This window comes from Osmerus mordax, chromosome 18, assembly GCF_038355195.1.
Source record: "Osmerus mordax isolate fOsmMor3 chromosome 18, fOsmMor3.pri, whole genome shotgun sequence".
In the NCBI taxonomy this organism is placed as follows: Eukaryota; Metazoa; Chordata; class Actinopteri; order Osmeriformes; family Osmeridae; genus Osmerus; species Osmerus mordax.
In genome coordinates, this window is record NC_090067.1 from 11,186,283 (window position 1) to 11,207,180 (window position 20,898).

The window sequence follows — 20,898 nt, forward strand, 5'->3', positions numbered from 1 at the left end:
GATTCCTCTCGTCCAGTTTCAATTCAGGGTGGGGGGAACTCCCCATCAAGGAATGCTAGCTAATAAAGACTATTAGGACACACATTAGTGGATGTGCTGGTCTTACGTCGCAGCAACATTCAGCTAGGTCTTGGAACAGTTGGCCCAGGCATGTACAGTAAGTGGTGTATTTGATTAGATCTACTCGGAATTTGGATGGGTTTGGAATCAGGCTTTAGTGTCAACATGGGGAAAGCAGTAGGGGGTTCTTGTGCATGTAAATAACCAGCTGATGATTGTTTGTTGATTTGTGTTGAGCGAGACGGAAAGGGGAGGGCACACGTCTTGTGCTGTCACCTTGAATAAGCTCCAGAAATGTGCTCCTCTTTGCCTGCTTCTCTCCTCCTTGTAGCCTTTCTTTCCTTTCTCCGATGGAATGGTTGTTCTGTGCTGAATATTTTTTGGTGCGATGGATGAATGAGTCATTCCACCGACATATGGTGAGAAAGGTACCATTTGTTGCTAGGGGGGAGGAAGCGAGTATACAGAAGGTTGTTAGGAGGAGAGAAAAGGTGTTTCTGAGTTGTTTGATTGAAAGAGGAAGACAGGCGTGAGGTTAATCTCTCATTTGTTTGTAGTCAGAAAGTTTGGAGAAATAAAAACTAAAAAAAAAAGAAAAAGTCCTCAGTTGTCATCTGTCAATGTCTGACCACTGTAATGATATTACTACTGAGAGATGGCTGCGGGTCTATACCGCCTTCACTAAAATAGGCCTACATGTTGGTCACAACAAAATATAACTGTCATATGTTTACGAATAAGACTACTGTCTGAACACCGTTAACTCACAAAATATCCAAATGAGCAAAAACAAAGTCTAGTTTAATTGCTCTGGTAATAGTTGACAGGCAATTATACTTTCACACCGGTCATTTACATTCCAGCGGCCTAACGGAGCATCCATCCACACACCAGGTGACTGTGGTGCAGCACGTTACCATGGCTGCTGGGCTTCACTCTTTACCATACCCCGAACATTCTGCACCTACCGCACATCATTAATCATAGGAAAACCGTCAGGCCTGGCTATTAAATATAATAACGGCCTTCACTGGAATTGTGCCATATCTCTGGGTGTGCTTTGCCCATTGACAAATCTGTTATATCTATAACCGATCTTTATAATTGTGTATGTTTATTTCGACCCATATAGACACAACAAAGGGACCAAAGCGACCCTCCCCTCTCGGTTGGCGCAATGAACCGCACGCTCTACTCATTTGTTCCCATCATGCAGCGCTCTCGCCTGCTCCCATCGAGCCGCCATGTTGTCGGAGTGAAAGCCTGGAAGTCGGAGAGAAACTGGGGCTGAAATCCGCGACCATCCACCCTCTCCGCCTGTAAGTATCACTAACTCACGGATACGGTTGTTCTTTGCACCTATTCACGTACACATCGCTTGGTATATTGTTGTGGTCGAGGTTAGAATGAAGTATCTATGGAGTATTTTAAGTCTGTGCAGCCGCCTTCTCTCTCAGCTGCCTCTTCCTCCGTTGTGTCGGTCTTCCGTCCCAGACAACCTGGGCCTTTGTTAGAGTCCGCGTCATGGGGACCTGTAGAGCCGCAAGCACGGCAGATATGGTTCGAGTCTCCAATGCTCCACAATGGGTTGTCGTTGTCGGATCTTCCCTGCAGTGTAATGTCTGGGCAGTGTCTGCTCTGGGTCTGACTAGGCAGAGCTTGTTTTAGGGAGGCCGTTATTGTTAGCAGTAATGTTAGACATGGGTAATGAAACCGTATCAATTATATGGCAAGAATCAATATATCTGATTGTCAACACTACTTTGAATAAATGTCTTCGATATACACATTTTATACAGCTTCATACGGATTTTCACGTGTTAATTGATTCGGTCCTCCTTTGTTTAGTGGGATGTTTTGATGTGCGCCGCCTGTCAATGTAACCTGCTAGCTGGCTAATGACAACTGTTCCTCCGTTTGTATTGTCACACCCTAAAAGCAAGTTTCTGGTAGATTGATCCCAGGAATTGAACAATGATTAACCTACATATGGACAAAAAAGCCTATTTCCGGGTGGTGAACATGTAACCGCCGGGGTGCGCTTCGGTGAGGGAACTGCCGCTGATGTTTTGGATTTCCGGGTGTTTCTCGTTAATGGTACCTAGCCATCTGTAATTCAAGGAAAGACAAGAATTGCCGTTGTTCTAGGATGTGGTGTGTAGCAAGTATACCACATTAGCTATTTCGTGGTGGTACGCCTGTCTGTGTCGCTTTTTCCTGTCTTGTTTTTTATCGATGCATCTCCATGGTGGTTAGCTATCTATCTAAGTTAGCTGAACAGCTAGCAACATCGACTGTTGCCCCTTTGAAGGGGGCGTGCGCGCTCCTGGTGTTTTCCAGCGTTTTGAGTTTTCCGCATGAATCGTAAACAGCGTGTGATTTTTACTACATTGATGTCTCTTATTTATGTACAAAATGTGCACGTTATCTTGTGCCAGGTCCATTCCACCAAAGGCCCACAAGAGTGCACAGCCCAGCCTTAATGTAACTTTTAGTCGCCACTCCCCCCCACACACACACACAATATTTCTTTATGTACACCGAACTGTAATAATTAATGCTGTATTACCCCAGTTCTGGTCTATGCACTGTTGCTGAAGCTTGCTGTGTTGATGGTCTGTGATATGTACAATGTCATGTTGCATATTAAGAATGAAAGTGCCAGTTGCTTTTAATTTAAGGGCGGGTTAGGTGGATACCACGTATTTGACTCTGGAGATCCCCTCTCAATGGGTTCCTAAGGTTTCTAAGTGAAAATGAAATCTAGTCGAATCGCTTGGCTCAACCTTTAAGGGAATATAGTACAGCACATTAGCCGAAATATGTTCCAAGCAATTGAGTTGTGTGGGATGATTCACGATTCTCCAGTGCCCAGTTTTAAATTAAAGTGATAATTCACTCTCAATTTAGGTTTGTCAGATATTTTCATTCCCCATATGCAAATAGTCATCTCAGGACCATGTGAGTGCCGCATCTAAAATGGGAGAGTAATTACATCAAATTAGGTGGTGACATTATAGTATCCTGTTAAATGTTAAGCCACTATGCTTTTGCAACACACACTATGTACTCCACACATGTCTTTGCCTTTGTCTTCCTTCATTAAGATCAAGACAGAGTATGATACTAGAGAATTGATCACTTTTTGTGTGTGTGTGTGTGTGTGTAAAGTGTGTGTTTATTCACTCCTAGGCTGTGGTGGAATGAGCAGTGTGTGTGTGTTGAAGAGGAAAGCAGTGCTCTGGCAGGATTCGTTCAGCCCCCACCTCAGAACTACATCTCCCAGCATGCCCGTGGTGCTGAGCAGCGGAGGACACGCCCCCCAGGTCGGGCAGACCCCCCAGGCCCCGCCCCCTAGCCAGCAGGTAACACACCAGCCTATGGAGAAGCTCATTCTTTCAGGTATTGACTGATGCGGAGTAAAGCACTGAAGCCTGTGTGTGGTGCGTCTCAGGGTGTGGCGGGTGCGGGGCGTTCCCAGGACGATGCCATGGTGGATTACTTCTTCCAGAGGCAGCACGGAGAGCAGCCAGGGAAACATCGCTGGCCCACTGGTGACAACATCCACGATAGCCAGGTGGGTGAAGTGATGGTGGGTGTCAGATGGCTGAGCGGTTAAGGAATCGGGCTACCAATCAGAAGGTTGCTGGTTCGATTCCCGGCTGTGCTTTATTACGTTGTGTCCCTGGGCAAGGCACTTCACCTTACTCGCCTCGGGGGAATGTCCTTGACTTACTGTAAGTCGCTCTGGATAAGAGCGTCTGCTAAATGACTAAATGTAATGTAATGATGGCATGCAGATACGACACACTTGGCATTTTGTCTCTAGGGTCTTGGATGGGTGTTTTTGTGCTACACTGTCTTCTAAATGCAATATGAGGTGTGTGTGTGTGTGTTGCTGACTGGTGTGCGTCCCTCGCAGGTGCGCTCCATGGACGAGCTGAACCATGACTTCCAGGCTCTCGCGTTAGAGGGGCGTGCCATGGGAGAGGTGAGTAACACCACGGGTTCGCTTTTTGTTTAGTTTTTTTGAAAGCTTGCAAGTTTTTTTTTTCCCCTGCAAGATGGAAACATAATCTGACACCTTGCGGTCTCCCTCCCTCTTTTTCTCTCTCTCTCTCCCCTTCCATCTCATGCTCTCTCTGTTGCTCTGTCTCTCTCTCTCATGTTCTCTCTCTCTCCCCCCCCCCCCCCATGTCTCTCTATAGCAGCTCCTGACGGGTAAGAAGTTCTGGGAGACTGATGACTCTGGGAAGGATGGACCAAAAGGCATATTCCTGGACCAGTGGAGGGACAGTGCGTGGGGAGCCTCAGGTGGGTTTGGGCTGTAGCAGATCAACCCAAGATATCATGTGACGAGCAACGTTGGCTGAACAACTTGGAGACTGTATATTCATATAGACTTCCTTCTACTCGACCAGATCATTCGGTGTCTCAGCCAATCATGGTCTCTCGTCGGCCAGGGCAAGGCTTCCATGGCGGTGGGGAGGTAGGGGTTGGCTCTGTGATGTCGCCCAGGTCAGAGAGCGGAGGGTTGGGGGTCAGCATGGTTGAATATGTCCTCTCCTCCTCACCCGCTGAAAAACTGGACTCCTGCCTTCGCAAAGGACCTTATGTGAGTTCATCATTCCTCTCTCCCTAAAAGGGGGTTCTTTACTGAGATAAGGAGAGTTCTTAGGATTTAGACAAGCAAATATTTAATCGATAGTTTTGACCCTTTACCTTGACATTTGTCAGTCACTCTTTGGCTGCCTCAGCCCTCACACTCAGTCCCTCTCACGCAGGGTCAGAGGGATGGAGAGGTGGAAGAGGAGAAGAGGGAGAAGCCGAAAGCTGTGTTCGAAGGAGACAAACTGAAGGAGCTCGGGGAGGGGGATGGTGACGTCATCAGTGATGTCATCAACCCCAACGGGCTGCCCACGCAGAACGGTCTGGATGTGGATGTCAAAGACTTTGGGTAGGCGAACACACAACTCACACATGCACTCCTGCTGACGGGAAAAAAATGATCTCTAAATTTAGCTTCCTTCTCTCCCTCCTTCTCTTCCCTCCCTCCCTCCCTCCCTCCCTCCCTCCCTCCCTCCCTCCCTCCCTCCCCTCCCTCCCTCCCTCCCTCCCTCCCTCCCTCCCTCCCTCCCTCCCTCCCTCCCTCCCTCCCTCCCTCCCTCCCTCCCTCCCTCCCTCCCTCCCTCCCTCCCTCCCTCCCTCCCTCCCTACATCTGCAGTCGTAACCAAGGCAACATGCCAGCCCCTGGGCCGGAGGGGGATCTGCTGGGGGGCCCGGGGGCTTTAGGTGGGGATGGAATGGCTCAAATGGGGGGAGGCGGGGGTCAGAAACCCCCCGACGACTTCTCTGGTGTGGAGCAGGGGGGCGTGTCCATGGACCAAATGGAGTCGGTGATGGAGCCTCTGCAGTTTGACTACAACTCCCAGATGCCCATGGACTCCGCCCCCACTGTCGGCCTGTTTGACTACACCAACCAGCAGCAGGTGTGTCCTGGACAACTGGTGATTACTTTGGAGAATTCTACTAATACGATAAGTATCACAAAAACAAACAAGTGTGTGTGTGTGTGTGGGGGCCAGAGGCGTGTTCCTTTGCACATTTCTAACATATCTGTGTAATATATAAACGGGGTGTGTTTGTGCGCGTGTGCACAGCTGTTCCAGAGACCCAACGCCCTGGCAGTCCAGCAGCTGACAGCAGCCCAGCAGCAGCAGTATGCTCTGGCCGCCGCCCAGCAGTCTCACATTGGTGAGTGTGTGTGTGTGTGTGTGTGTGATAGTTAGAACTTGAGTTTGAAAGTATCACACAGTATTAACTGAATTACCCTTGTCCTTCTGCACCCTTCCATGATTGGTCAGGTCTGGCCCCAGCGTTTGTCCCCAACCCTTACATCATCAGCGCCGCGCCGCCGGGGACTGACCCGTATGCTGCAGGCCTCGCTGCCGCGGCAACGCTAGGTGAGACACACACACGCACACAAAACAATATGGAGCCACCGAGACAACTTCTGAAGCTCCCTGCCTCTTCTGACTGTGATGTGACTTCCCCATGGACACACACACACACACACACACATACACACGCACACGCACACACACACACACACACACACACTGACTAGTATTCTCTGCAGGCCCGGCGGTGATGCCCCCCCAGTACTATGGCGTGACCCCCTGGGGTGTGTACCCTGCTAACCTGTTCCAACAGCAGGCTGCTGCAGCCAACAACTCGGCCAATCAGCAGGCAGCGGGGCAGGCCCAGCAGAACCAACAGCAGGTCAGTGTTCTGTGGTAGTCCCGCCCCCTTCTGTCATCCCGCCCCCTTGCTGTTGGCTGGTTTTCAGTTTTTCTCCCATTTTGGTTACTAATGGCGGTTTGTGTCCCAGGTGATGCGTGGGGGAGGCAACCAGAGACCTTTGACCCCAAGTCAGGGGCAGCAGGGCCAGCAGAACGATCAGCTGGTCGCCGCGGCAGCGGTCAATTCTGCCCTTGCCTTCGGACAGGGGCTGGCTGCTGGGGTTCCCGGTAAGTTTCAGGATCAAACATGCAGATGTGTGTGTACACATACACACACCCACACACACATTGTGCTTAAACCCTTTACCGTCTCCTGTTGTGTGCAGGGTACCCAGTTCTTGCGCCGGCGGCCTACTATGACCAGATGGGGGCGCTGGTGGTCAACACTGGGGCTCGTAGCGGTCCTGTCCGCCTGATGACCCCCGCCTCTGTCATCATATCGCCCTCTGCAGCACAGGCAGGTAATGTATACGCCCTGTCACGCCCCTGTGCACATGCTTACTAACACCTTTACTCACACGAGCCATCGTCTCGTTGGCCTGTGTTGTTTTAAACGTTTTCCCGTTTCCCCCTTCGCTGTCTTCCCTGTCCCTCTAGTTGCAGCTGCGGCGGCCTCAGCCAATGGGCCCAACGGCGGTCTTGGGGGCGGGGCCAACGGTCCCTTCCGTGGCATGACTTCCCAGCAGCCTCAGCAACAAGGGGGCGGGGCTCTCGGAGGAAGCTCCTTTTATGGTTCTTCCTCTCTCAGCTCCTCCTCCCAGAGCTCCTCCCTCTTCTCTCAGGGCTCCGCCCAGCCCGGCCCTGGCTCCGCCTCCTTAGGGTTTGGCCAGGCAGGCTCCTCCTCTCTGGGACCGTCACTGGGAGCTACGCTGGGGGGGTTTGGCACTGCAGGTGTGTGTAAGTTTGTGTGAAAGCGTCGCGTAGTTACTTACTGGCTTTTCGGTGGGTGAGTCTAATTGTAGTTGTAAGAGATGGACAGGGCAGTTCATTATCTAGAGTGCTTCCATGATTCTAAATTATGTTCTCTGTCTCCATCTAGTGGCCAACTCCAGCGGTGGCAGTGGCTCCAGGCGTGACTCCCTGACTGGCAGCAGCGACCTGTACAAGCGCACGCCCTCCAGCCTCACTCCCATTGGCCACGGAGGCTTCTATAACGGAGCCCTGGGCTTCAGCTCCTCCCCTGGGCCGGTGGGAATGCCCCTGCCCAACCAGGGCCCCTCCCACTCCCTCACCCCCCCGCCCTCACTATCCAATCACAGCTCTTCATCCAACCTCAACCTTGGTGAGTGCGTGTTTATACCATCAATCTGCTCTCCTAGCTGCTTCTGGCAGTGTTTGGCATTCTCAGGACATTCTTTGGCTTGCTTGTCGTAGACATATGGTTGTAACACTGGACACTGGTGCCTTTGTTCTTTCGCAATATATCAAACACCTGTATTTCAAACATCTTTAACTAATTCTGGAACCTGAATAATATTCCTATAATTCTATTTTCCACTCAGTATGATGAACAAGAGTTCTCTTAACAGCCTCCACCGACCCTGCTGTTCTATCTCTATATCGTCGCTCGTTATCCAATTAACAGCGACCTCACCCTCCTCTGTCCCGCCCCTCCCAGGAGGCCTGACCAATGGCAGTGGCCGTTTCATCTCTGCAGCGCCAGGGGCGGAGGCTAAGTACCGCAGCGCCAGCTCCAGCTCCTCCCTCTTCTCTCCCAGCAGCCAGCTCTTCCCGTCGTCACGGCTACGCTATGGGATGTCGGACGTGATGCCGTCGGGTCGGAGTCGGCTGCTGGAGGACTTCCGAAACAACCGCTACCCCAACCTGCAGCTGAGGGAGATCGCTGGGCACATCATGGAGTTCAGTCAGGACCAGCACGGCAGCAGGTAGAGGTTCACACACGACACATTTACATTGAATTACATTTAGTCATTTAGCAGACGCTCTTATCCAGAGCGTCTTACAGTAAGTACAGGGACATTCCCCCGAGGCAAGTAGGGTGAAGTGCCTTTCCCAAGGACACAACGTCATTTGGAATGGCCGGGGTTCAAACCGGCAACCTTCTAATTATTGGTCCGATTCCCTAACCGCTCAGCCATCTGACTCCCAACACAAACAAGTCAAATGTATTTATAAAGCACATTTAAAAACCACTTATGTTGACCAAAGTGCAGTACAGTCAAAACATATAACCAACTAGACATATTTATAGGACATGACAAACATATACAAAAATTCCTACCCAATTGCAGACTCAAATGCTAAAAAAAAAAAGATAGTTCTTAAGGTGGGATTTAAAAACGTTGCTACTTGTAGAGGACCTGATATATAAAGGTAGGCTGTTCCACAACTGGAGCAGCCACAGAAAAGGCACAATCTCCTTTAAACTTCAAACGTGACCGTGGAATGCACAGAAGCAGTTCGTTGGACGACCTACGGGTGTTTGAGGAAGAGTGCTGGCTTAGGAGGTCAAATCATTCAAATCAAATAAAAGAACCTTAAAATCAATCCTATATTTAACAGGTAGCCAGTGGAGAGAGGCCAGTACAAAAAACATGCATACACACCACAAAACCATTCAATTTCTGTGATGATATTGTGATGAAACGCAAACTTGATACCAAGTACTAATAGATTAATATACAGATACACACACACACACTCTGATGCTGTTAACACATGCACACTTCCAGAGTGTTCCAGTCAGGCACCAGCTGGGCCTAACCCTTAGATCAACACAGTGGGCTGAAAGAGGCCAGGGCACGGTTTGGGACTGGGCCATGGTTTCTGGGTCTGGCAGTGTTGAAACATGCCTTGGAGAGCCAGGGATGTTCTATAAATAAACCATGATGTCCATTCTGCACATTCCACATGTTATCCCCTCGCTCTCTTCAACTTGTCTCCCCCCCCGCCTCTGGGCTTCCTCTCCTTCTCACTCATCCCCCTCTTCAACGCTGTCTCCACCTCCTCGGTCCTCTTCTCACCTCACTTCTCTGCACATTTTCTCACTCGCTCCCCCTCTCAGTTTTAGCGGCATTCCTCCCTGCCAAGTTTATCCAGTGGAGAAGAGAGAGACTCCAGGACCAGTTCTGTTGGATGCATCCCTCTCTAACCCCGTCACCACCACCCCTCTCCACCACCCCTCTCTCAACTGTTTAACCTCTCTACCCCCGCCACCACCACCACCACCTCCCCCACACACACTTGCGCTCTCTCCCCCCCTCTCTCTCCCTCCCTCTCTCCACTCTTATGAATGTGTCCTCTTGCTCTGGTCTGGTAGTGTGCGTCTGTGTGCTCACCCCTCCCTCTCCTCCGCCAGGTTCATTCAGCTGAAGCTGGAGCGTGCCAGTTCAGCAGAGCGCCAGCTGGTCTTCAGCGAGATCCTCCAGGCAGCCTACCAGCTCATGGTGGACGTGTTCGGAAACTACGTCATCCAGAAGTTCTTTGAGGTGTGTGTGTGTTAGAAAAGCCGGCAAGTGTCATCAAACCGTGTTTTGAGAAAAGGATGTCTGACCAGTGGGTGGATGTGCGTGGGTAATTAACATGTCCTTGTTCTGCGTGTGTCTCCAGTTTGGCAGTCTGGACCAGAAGCTGGCCCTGGCTGAGAGGATCAGGGGTCACGTCCTGTCTCTGGCCCTGCAGATGTACGGCTGCAGGGTCATCCAGAAGGCCCTCGAGTTCATCCCCTCTGACCAGCAAGTCATAGTATGTACAGCGTGTCAGAGAGAGGGAGAGGGGGAGAGAGAGCTCTTCAGAGGAAGACCTGACGGGATGGTTCTTCATTCCTTTTCCCCTTCTCTCCTTAGAGCGAGATGGTGCGAGAGTTGGATGGTCACGTGCTGAAGTGTGTGAAGGACCAGAACGGGAATCACGTGGTTCAGAAGTGCATCGAGTGTGTTCAGCCTCATGCCCTGCATTTCATCATAGACGCCTTTAAGGGACAGGTCAGGACATGCACTTCCACCACACACACACACACACACACACAAACTCTTCCATCACCGACACCTTGGAGGGACATTTGAGTTGCTATAGCAACCCAGACTGTAGCCCGTTGGCAGCCATCTTCTATCCTCTGGCTAAATGTCAGAATTAACATAATGCGTGTGTGTTTGTGAGCGTGTGTGTGTGGGAGAGAATTTGACTGTTTGAAGCTCAGTGAGTCTTTAAATAGTGAATGGATTTAGTGTTTATGGGAGCTGAGATCATGCAATATCCACGACTAACCCGCCATCCTGTCACTCTGGCTCTATCAAACATTGTTTGCGTGGGAGGAAAGAGAGGATTGTATTTGCTGTGGGGCGGTGAGGTGTGACTCAGACAAGAGTGTGTGTGTGTAGGTAGGAAGATTAGATGAACCTGTGTGTTTCGTTCCCAGGTGTTTGCCCTCTCAACCCACCCCTACGGCTGCAGAGTCATCCAGCGCATTCTAGAACACTGCCTTCCGGAACAGACCCTGCCTATACTAGAAGAACTACACCAACACACAGAGCAGCTGGTGCAGGTAATATACACACACACACACACACTTCTCTGCACCCCCATACACTTCAAAGATAGTCTTTTCCACAAAGTGTTCAGCAATATCTAATAAATTATTGAAAGTGACAAGAATGTACATACTGCCTTGTAGAGTGAGTCCTGAGTGTACAGTGTGTAACTCTCTCTGTGTGTGTGTGTGGTTGTGCGCAGGACCAGTATGGTAACTACGTGATCCAGCACGTATTGGAGCATGGAAGAGCCGAGGATAAGAGCAAGATAGTGGCTGAGATCAGAGGAAACGTGTTGGGACTCAGCCAACACAAGTTTGCAAGGTAGAACACACACACACCACACGCACACACACACACACACACACTGTTCCCGCCCTCTCCTCACGCTGACGCCCGCTCTCTCACCCCCCCGTGTGGCAGCAACGTGGTGGAGAAGTGTGTGACCCACGCGTCGCGGGCGGAGCGGGCCGTGCTGATAGACGAGGTGTGCAGCCTGACGGAGGGGCCTCACAGTGCCTTATACACCATGATGAAGGACCAGTATGCCAACTACGTGGTGCAGAAGATGATCGACGTGGCTGAGCCCAGCCAGCGCAAGATCGTCATGCACAAGGTAGTGTGTGTGTGTGTGTGGCTGCTACAGTCAAGGTACCCTGTATGTAGCCTGTCTTGAGTTCTGAGGTAGATGGGACGAGTCACACAAGGTTGCTAGGAATTTGTAGCTGGGATTTCCGTATGGTCCCAAAGCGGCGTTCATGCTGTTGCTCTCGAGCCACCGTGATGAATAACTGTTGTTTTCTCCGTCCTGCTCTCCTCCTCGTCAGATCCGGCCTCACATCTCCACTCTGAGGAAGTACACGTACGGGAAACACATCCTGGCCAAGCTGGAGAAGTACTACATGAAGAACGGTGTGGACCTGGGCCCCCTCTGCGGACCCCCCAACGGCATCATGTAACACTCCAGCCGTCCACCCCAAGCCCTACACCTCCACACAGCATCATGTCAAACAGCCCAAACAACCCGGTGTCCTACAAACCCCTCCCTCCATTCTGAATCATTACGTACCGGCCCCCTGCCTAGTCACTAGTTACCTAGCCTATAGCAGGCATCATGTAACCCCCCCACCCCCACCTCCCCAACACTTCTTCTCGCCTCGTTGGAAGCCTTGATTTGTTTTTTGTTTTTCGGACCCCTTCTCGGATGGAGGGGGGGGGGGGAGGGAGGGAGGGAGGGAGGGAGACTACTCCCACCCACCCCTCCTTTCTGTTTGTTTATTTTTTTGAATAGACTAAAAATAATAATTTCACTTTTTTTTTTGCTACTGCTTCACAAAGTCCTGATCCTTCACCAAGTAGCAACCACTATGAGATGGATCGAGTATTTAATTTGTCTGACGTCACAATCATAGACACGCCGTTGGCTAACCAGCAGAAAGATCATTTAGCATGGGAGATTCGTTTCTGGTCTTGCTTCTATAAATATAACGTGTATACTTGGTGTAGACCTTTGCATATATATATATATAAATATATATATAAAACTTTGTAGTTTTTCTGGTTTTTGATGTTGAATCTGTATCTATAATGTATCCTAGTAGTGACCACATACTTCTGACTGTATAATTGTACATTTGTAAACCCTTGTAATGTAAAAGTGCTTTACCACCCTTTTTGGTATGAGAAGAAAATGAAAAACTTCACAAAAAAAATCTCTTAGAAACATTTCAGTGTATATTCTCACCTCCTTGGTTGTGACATATGAGTTGTTGTATATTGTAAATTGTAATATCAAATTTTTGTTTTGAAAAGCCCTTTCTATACAGCATAGTAGCCTACTTGTACAAAGATCCGCCATGCTTGGTTTTATCCTTGTCACTGCTTAAATTAAGAGAACTCACCCCTCCTCCCTTTCCTTGACAGATCCCCAACACAGCACATTTTTGTTATATTCGTGGTGTCTGCTTTATGTTCAAGGTTCCTTTTTGTTTGTTTTTTAGATCTTTTTTTTAGGAATGCTTTTGCCCCCTTCCTGGGGTGGGGGTATGGAGGTGGCAGAAGGGGGAGAGATTAGGACTTAGCCCCACTATCCCACCCCCCACCTCCGCTCTGCCCCCCTCGTGCTTCAGGGTGCAGATGGGGGTGTTATCCATGGATTGTACAGAGGAGATTCTTGTGTTTTTGGCATTTCTCTAGTGCTGTAAGTGCTGTATCATACTGTCCATGTCCTTTGGGTGAGAGAGGCAGCCCGCCACTTGATGCGGTGTACATTTGGAGCAGCCTTGTGTATATTTACTACGAGCACACCTGTAACCATATGTGTATAGTTAACAGAACCTGTGTATGCTTATTGCCTGGGCAACTATTTTTTGTAACTCCTGTTGTAGATTGTCTCTAAACAATTGTGTGATCTTTATTTTGAAACAAAACTGAACAAAAAAAACTTTCAAAATTTCAACGTTGTCTGGTGTGTTTTTGTTTTTGTAACCTGATTTGTGGGTTGGTGTTTTCCCACTGTTGAGAGGCAGTAAAAGGCAGTCGGATATAGGCTACTTGTACTAAGACATACCATTTAGCAATTTCGTTATTGAGTATATTTCTGATCCTTGTACTAAGTACAAGTTGTAGACTACCGCAAACCAGGGATGGCGGAGCTAAATCAATCAAACGTTAGCTTTCCCTCCCGTTTACCGGCAGTGAGTTTGAGCCAGGTGTGAGGTACAAAATGGCGGGAGTATTTAGATGTGTAGGGACCCCCACTTACCGAATCAGTTCGTCAGGGAATTGTGCCAGTTCACACTTTGTAAACCATCATGTTTTACATTCCCTGTTGGAGGCCTGCGTGACAGACTGAATGATTTGTGTTAGTTGTTCACCTGAGCGCTGTAATACCACTGACATTACTGGCACAGCCTGAACGCCGCGCATGCCCTCTGCGTGTGGAACGTGCCCTACCTAGCCCCCCGGGACCTCTGTTAAAGGCGCGCGCGTCTGACCGAGAGAAGGTTTTCTACGAGCTGACGGGACCTGCTGGTGCCTAATCGGGCTGCAGGGGGCATCCTCGGCTTACCCGGTTCTAGAGATCCCCCGCATCTCCATTTACACACACACGAACACACACCCCTCCTTCTGCCAGACGCCCAGGCCGAGCGGCGTCGCCATACGGAACATACTGCTCTCAACTGAGAGGGGGAGGAGAGAGCGAGGGGAGAGAGAGAACGAAAGAGCTGAGGTCTTGCGTCTCCCGATAGTAGATTACAATTCAAGCAACAAGAAAGTAAAACCGGAGAAAAGAGCCGAGTAGGTTCGCTAAGGAATCTCCCATCATCGGCAATTGGTCACCGGAATAATAACGCGAGGTCTGATTGAGAACGGATTAAAAACGCCAGACGGATGATAGCGCGGACGGGTGGCGCGCTCTGAAGTTGGTGAATACCGAATACCAAAAGAAGCGCTTTTGTTTCTCCCGTGAAGCCATCGGGAGGCTGTGCTCGCACCCCGAGCATGAAGCTACCGTGTCTGATGGCGCTCGCGGCGCTGCTTGCTCACACAGCCTCGGTAAGCACGAGTGTCCCTGCTTCCTTTGTGTTCCATTGTTGTGAGCAAGACCCTTAACCACTGTTTTACGAAAGAATAAAATCTGGATCTAGGCTACCAGTGTCAGGACCAAGGCTTTCAAATGCTTAATATGTGCGTGTTACTGTGTGCGTGTATGTGTGTGTGTTGCATCGTCTATAATGAGGAAACGGTAGCAGTGTGCCTGCTGCTCTGTGATCGGTTGTAAATCTTGGAATCGACCCACATTTCGGCCCTTGCTGCCCGTGACTCCCGTGTCTGGCTCGCGGCCCCCGTGCCCCCCCCCGCCTTTCTCCTGTCTTTGTGTCTCAGAGTAGGGCTTTTATTGTGGCTTCATGTCCCCTCGGCCTCGATTTCGGATGTGTGTGTGCAGGCAGAGAATGAGAGTTTGTGCACCAGTAATTAGCGGGTATTCTTTAATTGAGGACGATAGCAGGGCTATAGTCCCGTGTCCTGCTATGTGGTGTGTGCCTCACAATCTCCCATCCTGCCTGTAATTCAGCTCAAGTCACTGCGGCGGCTTTAACGACTTCGTTACCGGTTATGGGTGCGAAGACACGGTGGGGGATTCCTAGCCCGATCGCTTGATTTTTAGTGTTAAACGCTAGTTCAATCATCATCAGATAACTGTGCCGTGACTGCCGACTGGGATTGGCAATAGGCTACATCCTAGGGCACATCCGTTACCGGAGGGTGTGTGTTTGTGGCAGAGGGGTGGGGTAGGGATGGGAAACGCGATGCGGTAGGCGAGGGATGGGGATGATGTCATCGGGAATTGCAAGGAGGGGAACAGATTAAGTATTCGCGAGCCCCCCGGAACCAACCCGTGCGTCACGCTCGGCCAGCACCCACACTTTCCGTTACCGATTTACACTGTGAGATTGTTGGACGCTTCTCTAGCTGGCCACGAGGATACCGTTGGCAGAATTGACTAAAGACACACCCACTTTATCTCTCACGCACACACACAGATTAGGCGACTGGGTCAGTCCTTGGTGGCCAGCCAGATATCTCCCACTGAGTTATTATAACCTTAACACCCCAGATGGAGGCAGGTCTCTCTCTCTCTCTCTCTCTCTCTCTCTCTCTCTCTCTCTCTCTCTCTCTCTCTCTCTCTCTCTCTCTCTCTCTCTCTCTCTCTCTGTGTGTCTCTCTCTCACTCTCACACTCACTCACTCTGTCTCTCACACACACAAGCACACACACAGTTTGTCATGCTCAGATAAATGCACGTGTGTTCCATGCTGGCACAGGTAACCATCACAAGGACACACATGCGCGCATGAATAGTCCCAGAATTGCTCACCAACCCCAGACAGCCCTGCGTTTGGGAGTGTGACACACACACGCACACATCACAGATTTTCTCACGCAGATGGCACAGTCCTTCCTGCCTCCAGCACCGAATACGTATGTGTGTCCTAAATTTAATGATCAATCCCCAGTAGAGTGACTCTGTTTGGTATTTCCTGTGATGGGAGGCTCTGATGTCATATCCAGAGGCATTCGTTTAGATTAAGGCAGATTTTCCCACAGACATCTGCTGTGCCCCACACACGCTGCCTGTGTCTGTGTGTTGGGATGAGTTGCCAGACTTTTTTTTTCTTTTTCTCCAAAGTACGTATCCCTTCGATATGTACACGGACACGTAACTTTTGTAATGTGTGTGTGTGTGTCGAAGAAGCGTCTGTGTTTTCGAGGATCGTGTTTTGCTCGTGGAATGAATCCGTTTTTTGTGCCTCCGATCGTTGACAAAGCCCCCCATAGAGGCCGAGGGAGGGAGCGAGAGTTAGAAAATAGAGTGAGCATGGGGATAGAGGAGGAGTGTGGAATGTGAGAGGCAATTTGACACAGGAAGTGGGTCTTTCTCACTCCCTTACAGGACAAAGAGTCCCTCAGAGACCCCCCCCCCCACACACACACACACAGACATGCACACACACACACACACACACACACATGCACACACACACACAGACATGCACACTCACACACAGACATGCACACACACACACATTTTAGACACATAGGTGGATACACACGCCACAAGGTGTTGATATTTCAAGGGTTAGGGCAGGGGTGGCCTCTCCGCCTCTCCAGTCGTTCAGGAAATGAAATAAATCTGAGTTCATATCCGGAGGCGAGCTCACAGACCCGTGCAAACTCTGTGAGTCCAGCTCAGCTCGAAATGGAGACTGGCAGCACAACAATTGGCCGTACCTAACCCTCTCAGACTGAAAACAACATCTCTCTAGCCTCTCTCTCAACTCCTGGCCCCGCTCAGTCACCTGGCTGCTTACGGATTTGTCGATTGGGTGGGTGGGAGCCAGCAGTGATAATGGGGGGGATGGTTAAACCCAGCCCTCCGTTTATAGAAACAGAGCCCTCAGGCCAAGGTGTCTGTAGGTCACATCCATCACCCAGGAGCGATCTGTGGAAACACGGGCTGTGTGGTTAGGGCCAAGGATTGTTTTTGTGCTACTCTCCTCGAACAGTCCCTGAATGGCCTGAGAAACTCCTTGTCCTGTGTCCACTGGCCGAAACCTGGAAATACCTATTCTAGGAATTCACAGCATGATACGACACGAGTGGCCTGGGGGTCGTGTGCAACAAGTGGCCCACTGACAACATTCCTGGGTGTTTGTTGGGTGTCCAAATTCTATACAGTATTCTTTTATCCATATCGTTATAATACATTTGTATAATACATACAATTGTATGTGCATAGACAAGTTTATGGGGAGCTGTTGACTCGATCACCCCCCTCCCCTCAAACACACACATACACACGCAGACACACACACGCACAGGGACCAGTGGTGTTCAGTGTCAGTACTAGGGTAGCGCTAACAGGAGTGTTGTTGATTCAGTGAGTCAGAGGGAGACTCAGAACGCTTCAGGTGTTTAAGGTAGGCCACAGCAGCGTAGTAACCACTGCTTCGCAGACACAGCTCTGAACCACAGTCATCTGTAGTCTGCAGCACATGCACACACCCGCCCCCACACACACACACACACACACACACACACACACACACACACGCGCACACACACACACACGCACACACATGCATACACACACAGTAATTGGGAAGAACTGCAGGCATACTCACATGCATATTCTCGGGAGAGTGTAGAGATAAAGGAGGAAGATGAATATAGAGAGGGGGAGGAGGAGGGGGAGGTCTGCATGGGAGGAATGCTGCACAGGAAGAGATGCTGAAGGATGGAGGTAGATAACAGAGATGGGTGTGGGAAGGAGAGCAAAAGGACAGACTGCTTGAGAATTTGTGATTTGAGAAAACCCAAAATTGAAAGAGGGATTTGATGAAAGGGATGGGAAGGGAGATGGAAAGGAAGAGAATGACCTATTCTGGTAGAATGGTAGACATGTAAGGGTGATAGAGGCAAGGAATGGGAAAGTAGAATGACAGAGTTTGAGGGGTTGGATAGAAAGACTAGGCAACAGTGATGAAGGGATACAGATGGAGGGGGAGGGGGTAAGGCCAGTGGGATGGAGGGAGGGATAGAGAGAGGGGGAGGGATAGAGAGGGAGGGAGAATGAGAGAGAGAGGGCATTGGAGGGAAGGATAGAGAGAGGGGGAGAGAGGGAGGGATATATATAGAGAGAGAGGGAGGCATGGAGAGGGGGAGGGGGAGGGAGGGATAGAGAGAGAGGGAGGAGGGAGGGATAGAGAGAGAGAGAGAGAGAGAGAGAGAGAGAGAGAGAGAGAGAGAGAGAGAGAGAGAGAGAGAGAGAGAGAGAGAGAGAGAGTGGAATGGAAGGAGAGGGAGAGAGAGAAGGGGAGGGGAGAGAGAGAAGAGGAGGGCAGGGGGAGAGAGAGAGAGAGAGAGAGAGAGAAGAGGAGGGAGGGGAGAGAGAGAAGAGGAGGGGAGGGGGAGGGAGAGAGAGAAGGGGAGGGAGGGAGAGAGAGAGAGGAGGGGAGAGAGAGAAGAGGAGGGGAGGGGGAGGGAGGCCAGAGCTGCTCAGTCCCAGGGGCACGGCTCTACCTGTTCTCCATGGCCGTCGCTATGACAAACCACCATTGGCTGCTGCTGTCACGGCTTTATCTCTCTCTCGCTCTCTGTCACCTTCTGTCGCTCCCTTCCTTCTTTTCCATATCTCCCTCTGTGTTCCCCCTGACTCTCTCTTCCTTCATTTACTCGTCTTTCCAACTTGTCTTTCTCACCTTACTCTTCCCTGTGTCCGTCTTCCATGCTCTTTCTCATCACAATCTCAGTTTGAAATACCCTCATTAATCTCTCCTTTTTCCTCTCTCGCTCATGTTCCCCTCTCTTTTTTATCCCACTACATCTGCTCGACCGTTTTATCTATACGTAGAGAGAGTGGTGTGTATGCATGAAGTGTGTGTATTTGTGTGTGTTTTCTAGTAGAGGACCCTAAATTACAGAGCTAGATCAGCACTGTCTCCAAAACCACAAGGCATTCTGGGATTTCTGTGTTGGCGCTCCGCTATAAATATAAACCCAGAAACAGGCGATTCCTTCCCACTAGCAAACCTGTGTGTGTGTATGTGTCAGAGAGAGAACGAGTGAGAAAACAAGTGAGAGAAAGAGTGAGAGAGAGAGAGAGAGAAGGAGTAATCGGTAGGGGCTATCCAAAGTAGCTGTCCTCGCTGGCACTCAAACTCAGCTAAATTGTCTTCCGTACCACTGTATCGCACATCTTTATCTGGTCATCTCTCTCTCCCTCTATCTCTCAGTTTGACGTGTTTCCTTAACCACTGGCTAATTAGGTTAACGAGGGGCTGTATGGGTGTGGCCACGCTTGGTCATTCTGTCCACTCTGCTTGATTTTTGAATTTCGTAATCTGGTCAGTTGGGAGATAACAGCCGACAAAAGGATGTTGGAAACTGGATTCTTGTTTGAGGTTCTTGGATGCAACTAGCCTTCTAAGTGACCTCCGGAACCAAAGATGAGAGTGTATCTGTGTTTATGTGTGTGCGTGCGTGTGTGATTAGGAATATTTTTTATCAGGTCATGAGGTTATAAAACGAACTCAGGAAGTTTGTATTTCAAGACCCGCCCTTCATTTGAGAAGGGGGAGGGGGTTCCTGTGTAGAACAGTCGGTGTGTGTGTGTCTCTGAGACTGAACGTGTGCTGTATGTTTAAATGTGTATGTGTGGTAAGATTGTGAGTGAGTGCGTGTGTGTCTGAATAATTTAGCCAGTGTCCCGACAGAGGAGTGAACCAGGGTCAGAAGCTCATCCTACATCGTTTCCTTCCCTCTAGCTCTCTCCGTCCTGACAAGCCTTGCCTCTCCATGCCCCTCCCGCCTTTTTGCCTCCTCCCTCCCTTTTAATTGGAGGAACAGGAATCATCCCAACGTGAAAAAAAACAATCATGAATGTTTATATGCTGTACTTGTCTGTAAAGATTGGGTTCTACAATTCTGAGCAAGGCATGAGTGTGAAAATATACAGGTATGCTAATTACGTGCAACCGTGGAAGTAGAAACCACATAGAGCGAGAGCAGACTGTGTGTCTATGTTGCGTGTGTGTGTTATGCGTGTGTGTGTATGTGTGTGTGTGTATGCGTGTATGTGTTGTGTGTTATGCATGTGTTCGTTTTTAGATCCCCCCTCTGGTAAATCTTTGAACCCCAGCTCTTTAAAGGATTCTTTCAAAGACGTTATCAGACTAAGCAACCTGCAGAAACTAATGAGGTCTCTGTGTGGGTGTGTGTGTCTGTGGGGGGGGGGGGGGGGGGGATCTTTAGATAAGCCATAGATGTAGATTGGGATGCACTGCAGTTTTTGTTAACTTTCAGGACATGCACACACACAATGCTTGCACCAATACTATGAGTCTGCAGCAGGTGATTTATTCTTAATCTTTCATCCCAACAGTTCTGGATTACCCCTAATCTCAACCACAGGGCGTCGATCTCGAACGACAGAGACAGGATGCGTCTTGTGTGTGTGTGGCGTGTTTGTGTGTGTCAGAGCGATGCTTATCGTTTACTACGGTGTCACATTGGATGAGCTTGTCATGTGATACGATGTGTTGTGACTTGGCAAGACGTTCGTGTTCAAACATACAACATGAGAACAGACGACGCCGGGGGAGGGGCTGATGGAGGGGTCAGAGGGAGAAAGATAGAGATCTGACGCTGACAGTGGGCCCGACAGGACGGAGGGAGAGGCGGGTGGTTTAGCAGGACCGGCAGATAAAAAGACCAGATATTAACAGTAAAATCAGAATCACGTTTGCAGGGGAAAAAAAGAGAGGTGTTTAATCACAGTCAGACGATGTGGCCCTGATAGAATAGAGGCGAAGGCTTAGAGGTACCGGCTGGAGGCTGGAGAGACAGAGAGGCCAGTGGTATGCAACGGAAAAGGCGTGCAGGCGTGACTGCAAGGACGAGTAGGAAAGCGGTTAGAGAAGGAGAGAAGGAGGGGAGGTGGAAGCGGATAACGGGGGCCGTAGCCAGGGAATGAGCGAGG

The 20,898-nt window shown here is 49.9% G+C and overlaps 2 protein-coding genes across 13 annotated transcripts in view; both read left to right on the top strand.

Annotated features, from left to right (window-relative positions):
- Window positions 1–1,306: 1,306 nt before the first annotated feature.
- Window positions 1,307–12,059, top strand: pum1 (pumilio RNA-binding family member 1). 12 transcript variants are annotated; one of them, XM_067255598.1, is made up of 23 exons: window positions 1,307–1,379; window positions 3,253–3,425; window positions 3,515–3,637; window positions 3,983–4,051; window positions 4,269–4,374; window positions 4,482–4,675; window positions 4,845–5,017; window positions 5,286–5,568; window positions 5,722–5,815; window positions 5,926–6,024; window positions 6,189–6,343; window positions 6,453–6,591; window positions 6,690–6,824; window positions 6,961–7,260; window positions 7,403–7,645; window positions 7,949–8,249; window positions 9,683–9,812; window positions 9,934–10,068; window positions 10,170–10,307; window positions 10,742–10,867; window positions 11,056–11,177; window positions 11,277–11,469; window positions 11,681–12,059. In XM_067255598.1, the coding sequence occupies exons 2-23, from the start codon at window positions 3,264–3,266 to the stop codon at window positions 11,810–11,812; spliced, it is 3,552 nt and encodes a 1,183-aa protein (XP_067111699.1). In that variant the 5' UTR covers window positions 1,307–1,379; window positions 3,253–3,263; the 3' UTR covers window positions 11,813–12,059. The 12 variants fall into 12 exon arrangements, with proteins under 12 accessions (XP_067111699.1, XP_067111706.1, XP_067111702.1 ...); XM_067255605.1 differs by having other exon boundaries at window positions 7,982–8,249; XM_067255601.1 differs by having other exon boundaries at window positions 6,961–7,254.
- A 1,982-nt stretch (window positions 12,060–14,041) lies between these two features.
- The window catches only part of sdc3 (syndecan 3), a 16,256-nt gene continuing 9,399 nt past the window's right edge, over window positions 14,042–20,898 (top strand). The window contains exon 1 of the mRNA XM_067256312.1: window positions 14,042–14,411. Within this exon, the coding sequence (XP_067112413.1) occupies window positions 14,358–14,411 (54 nt within the window). The 5' untranslated portion in view covers window positions 14,042–14,357. The remainder of the gene's footprint in view (window positions 14,412–20,898) is intronic.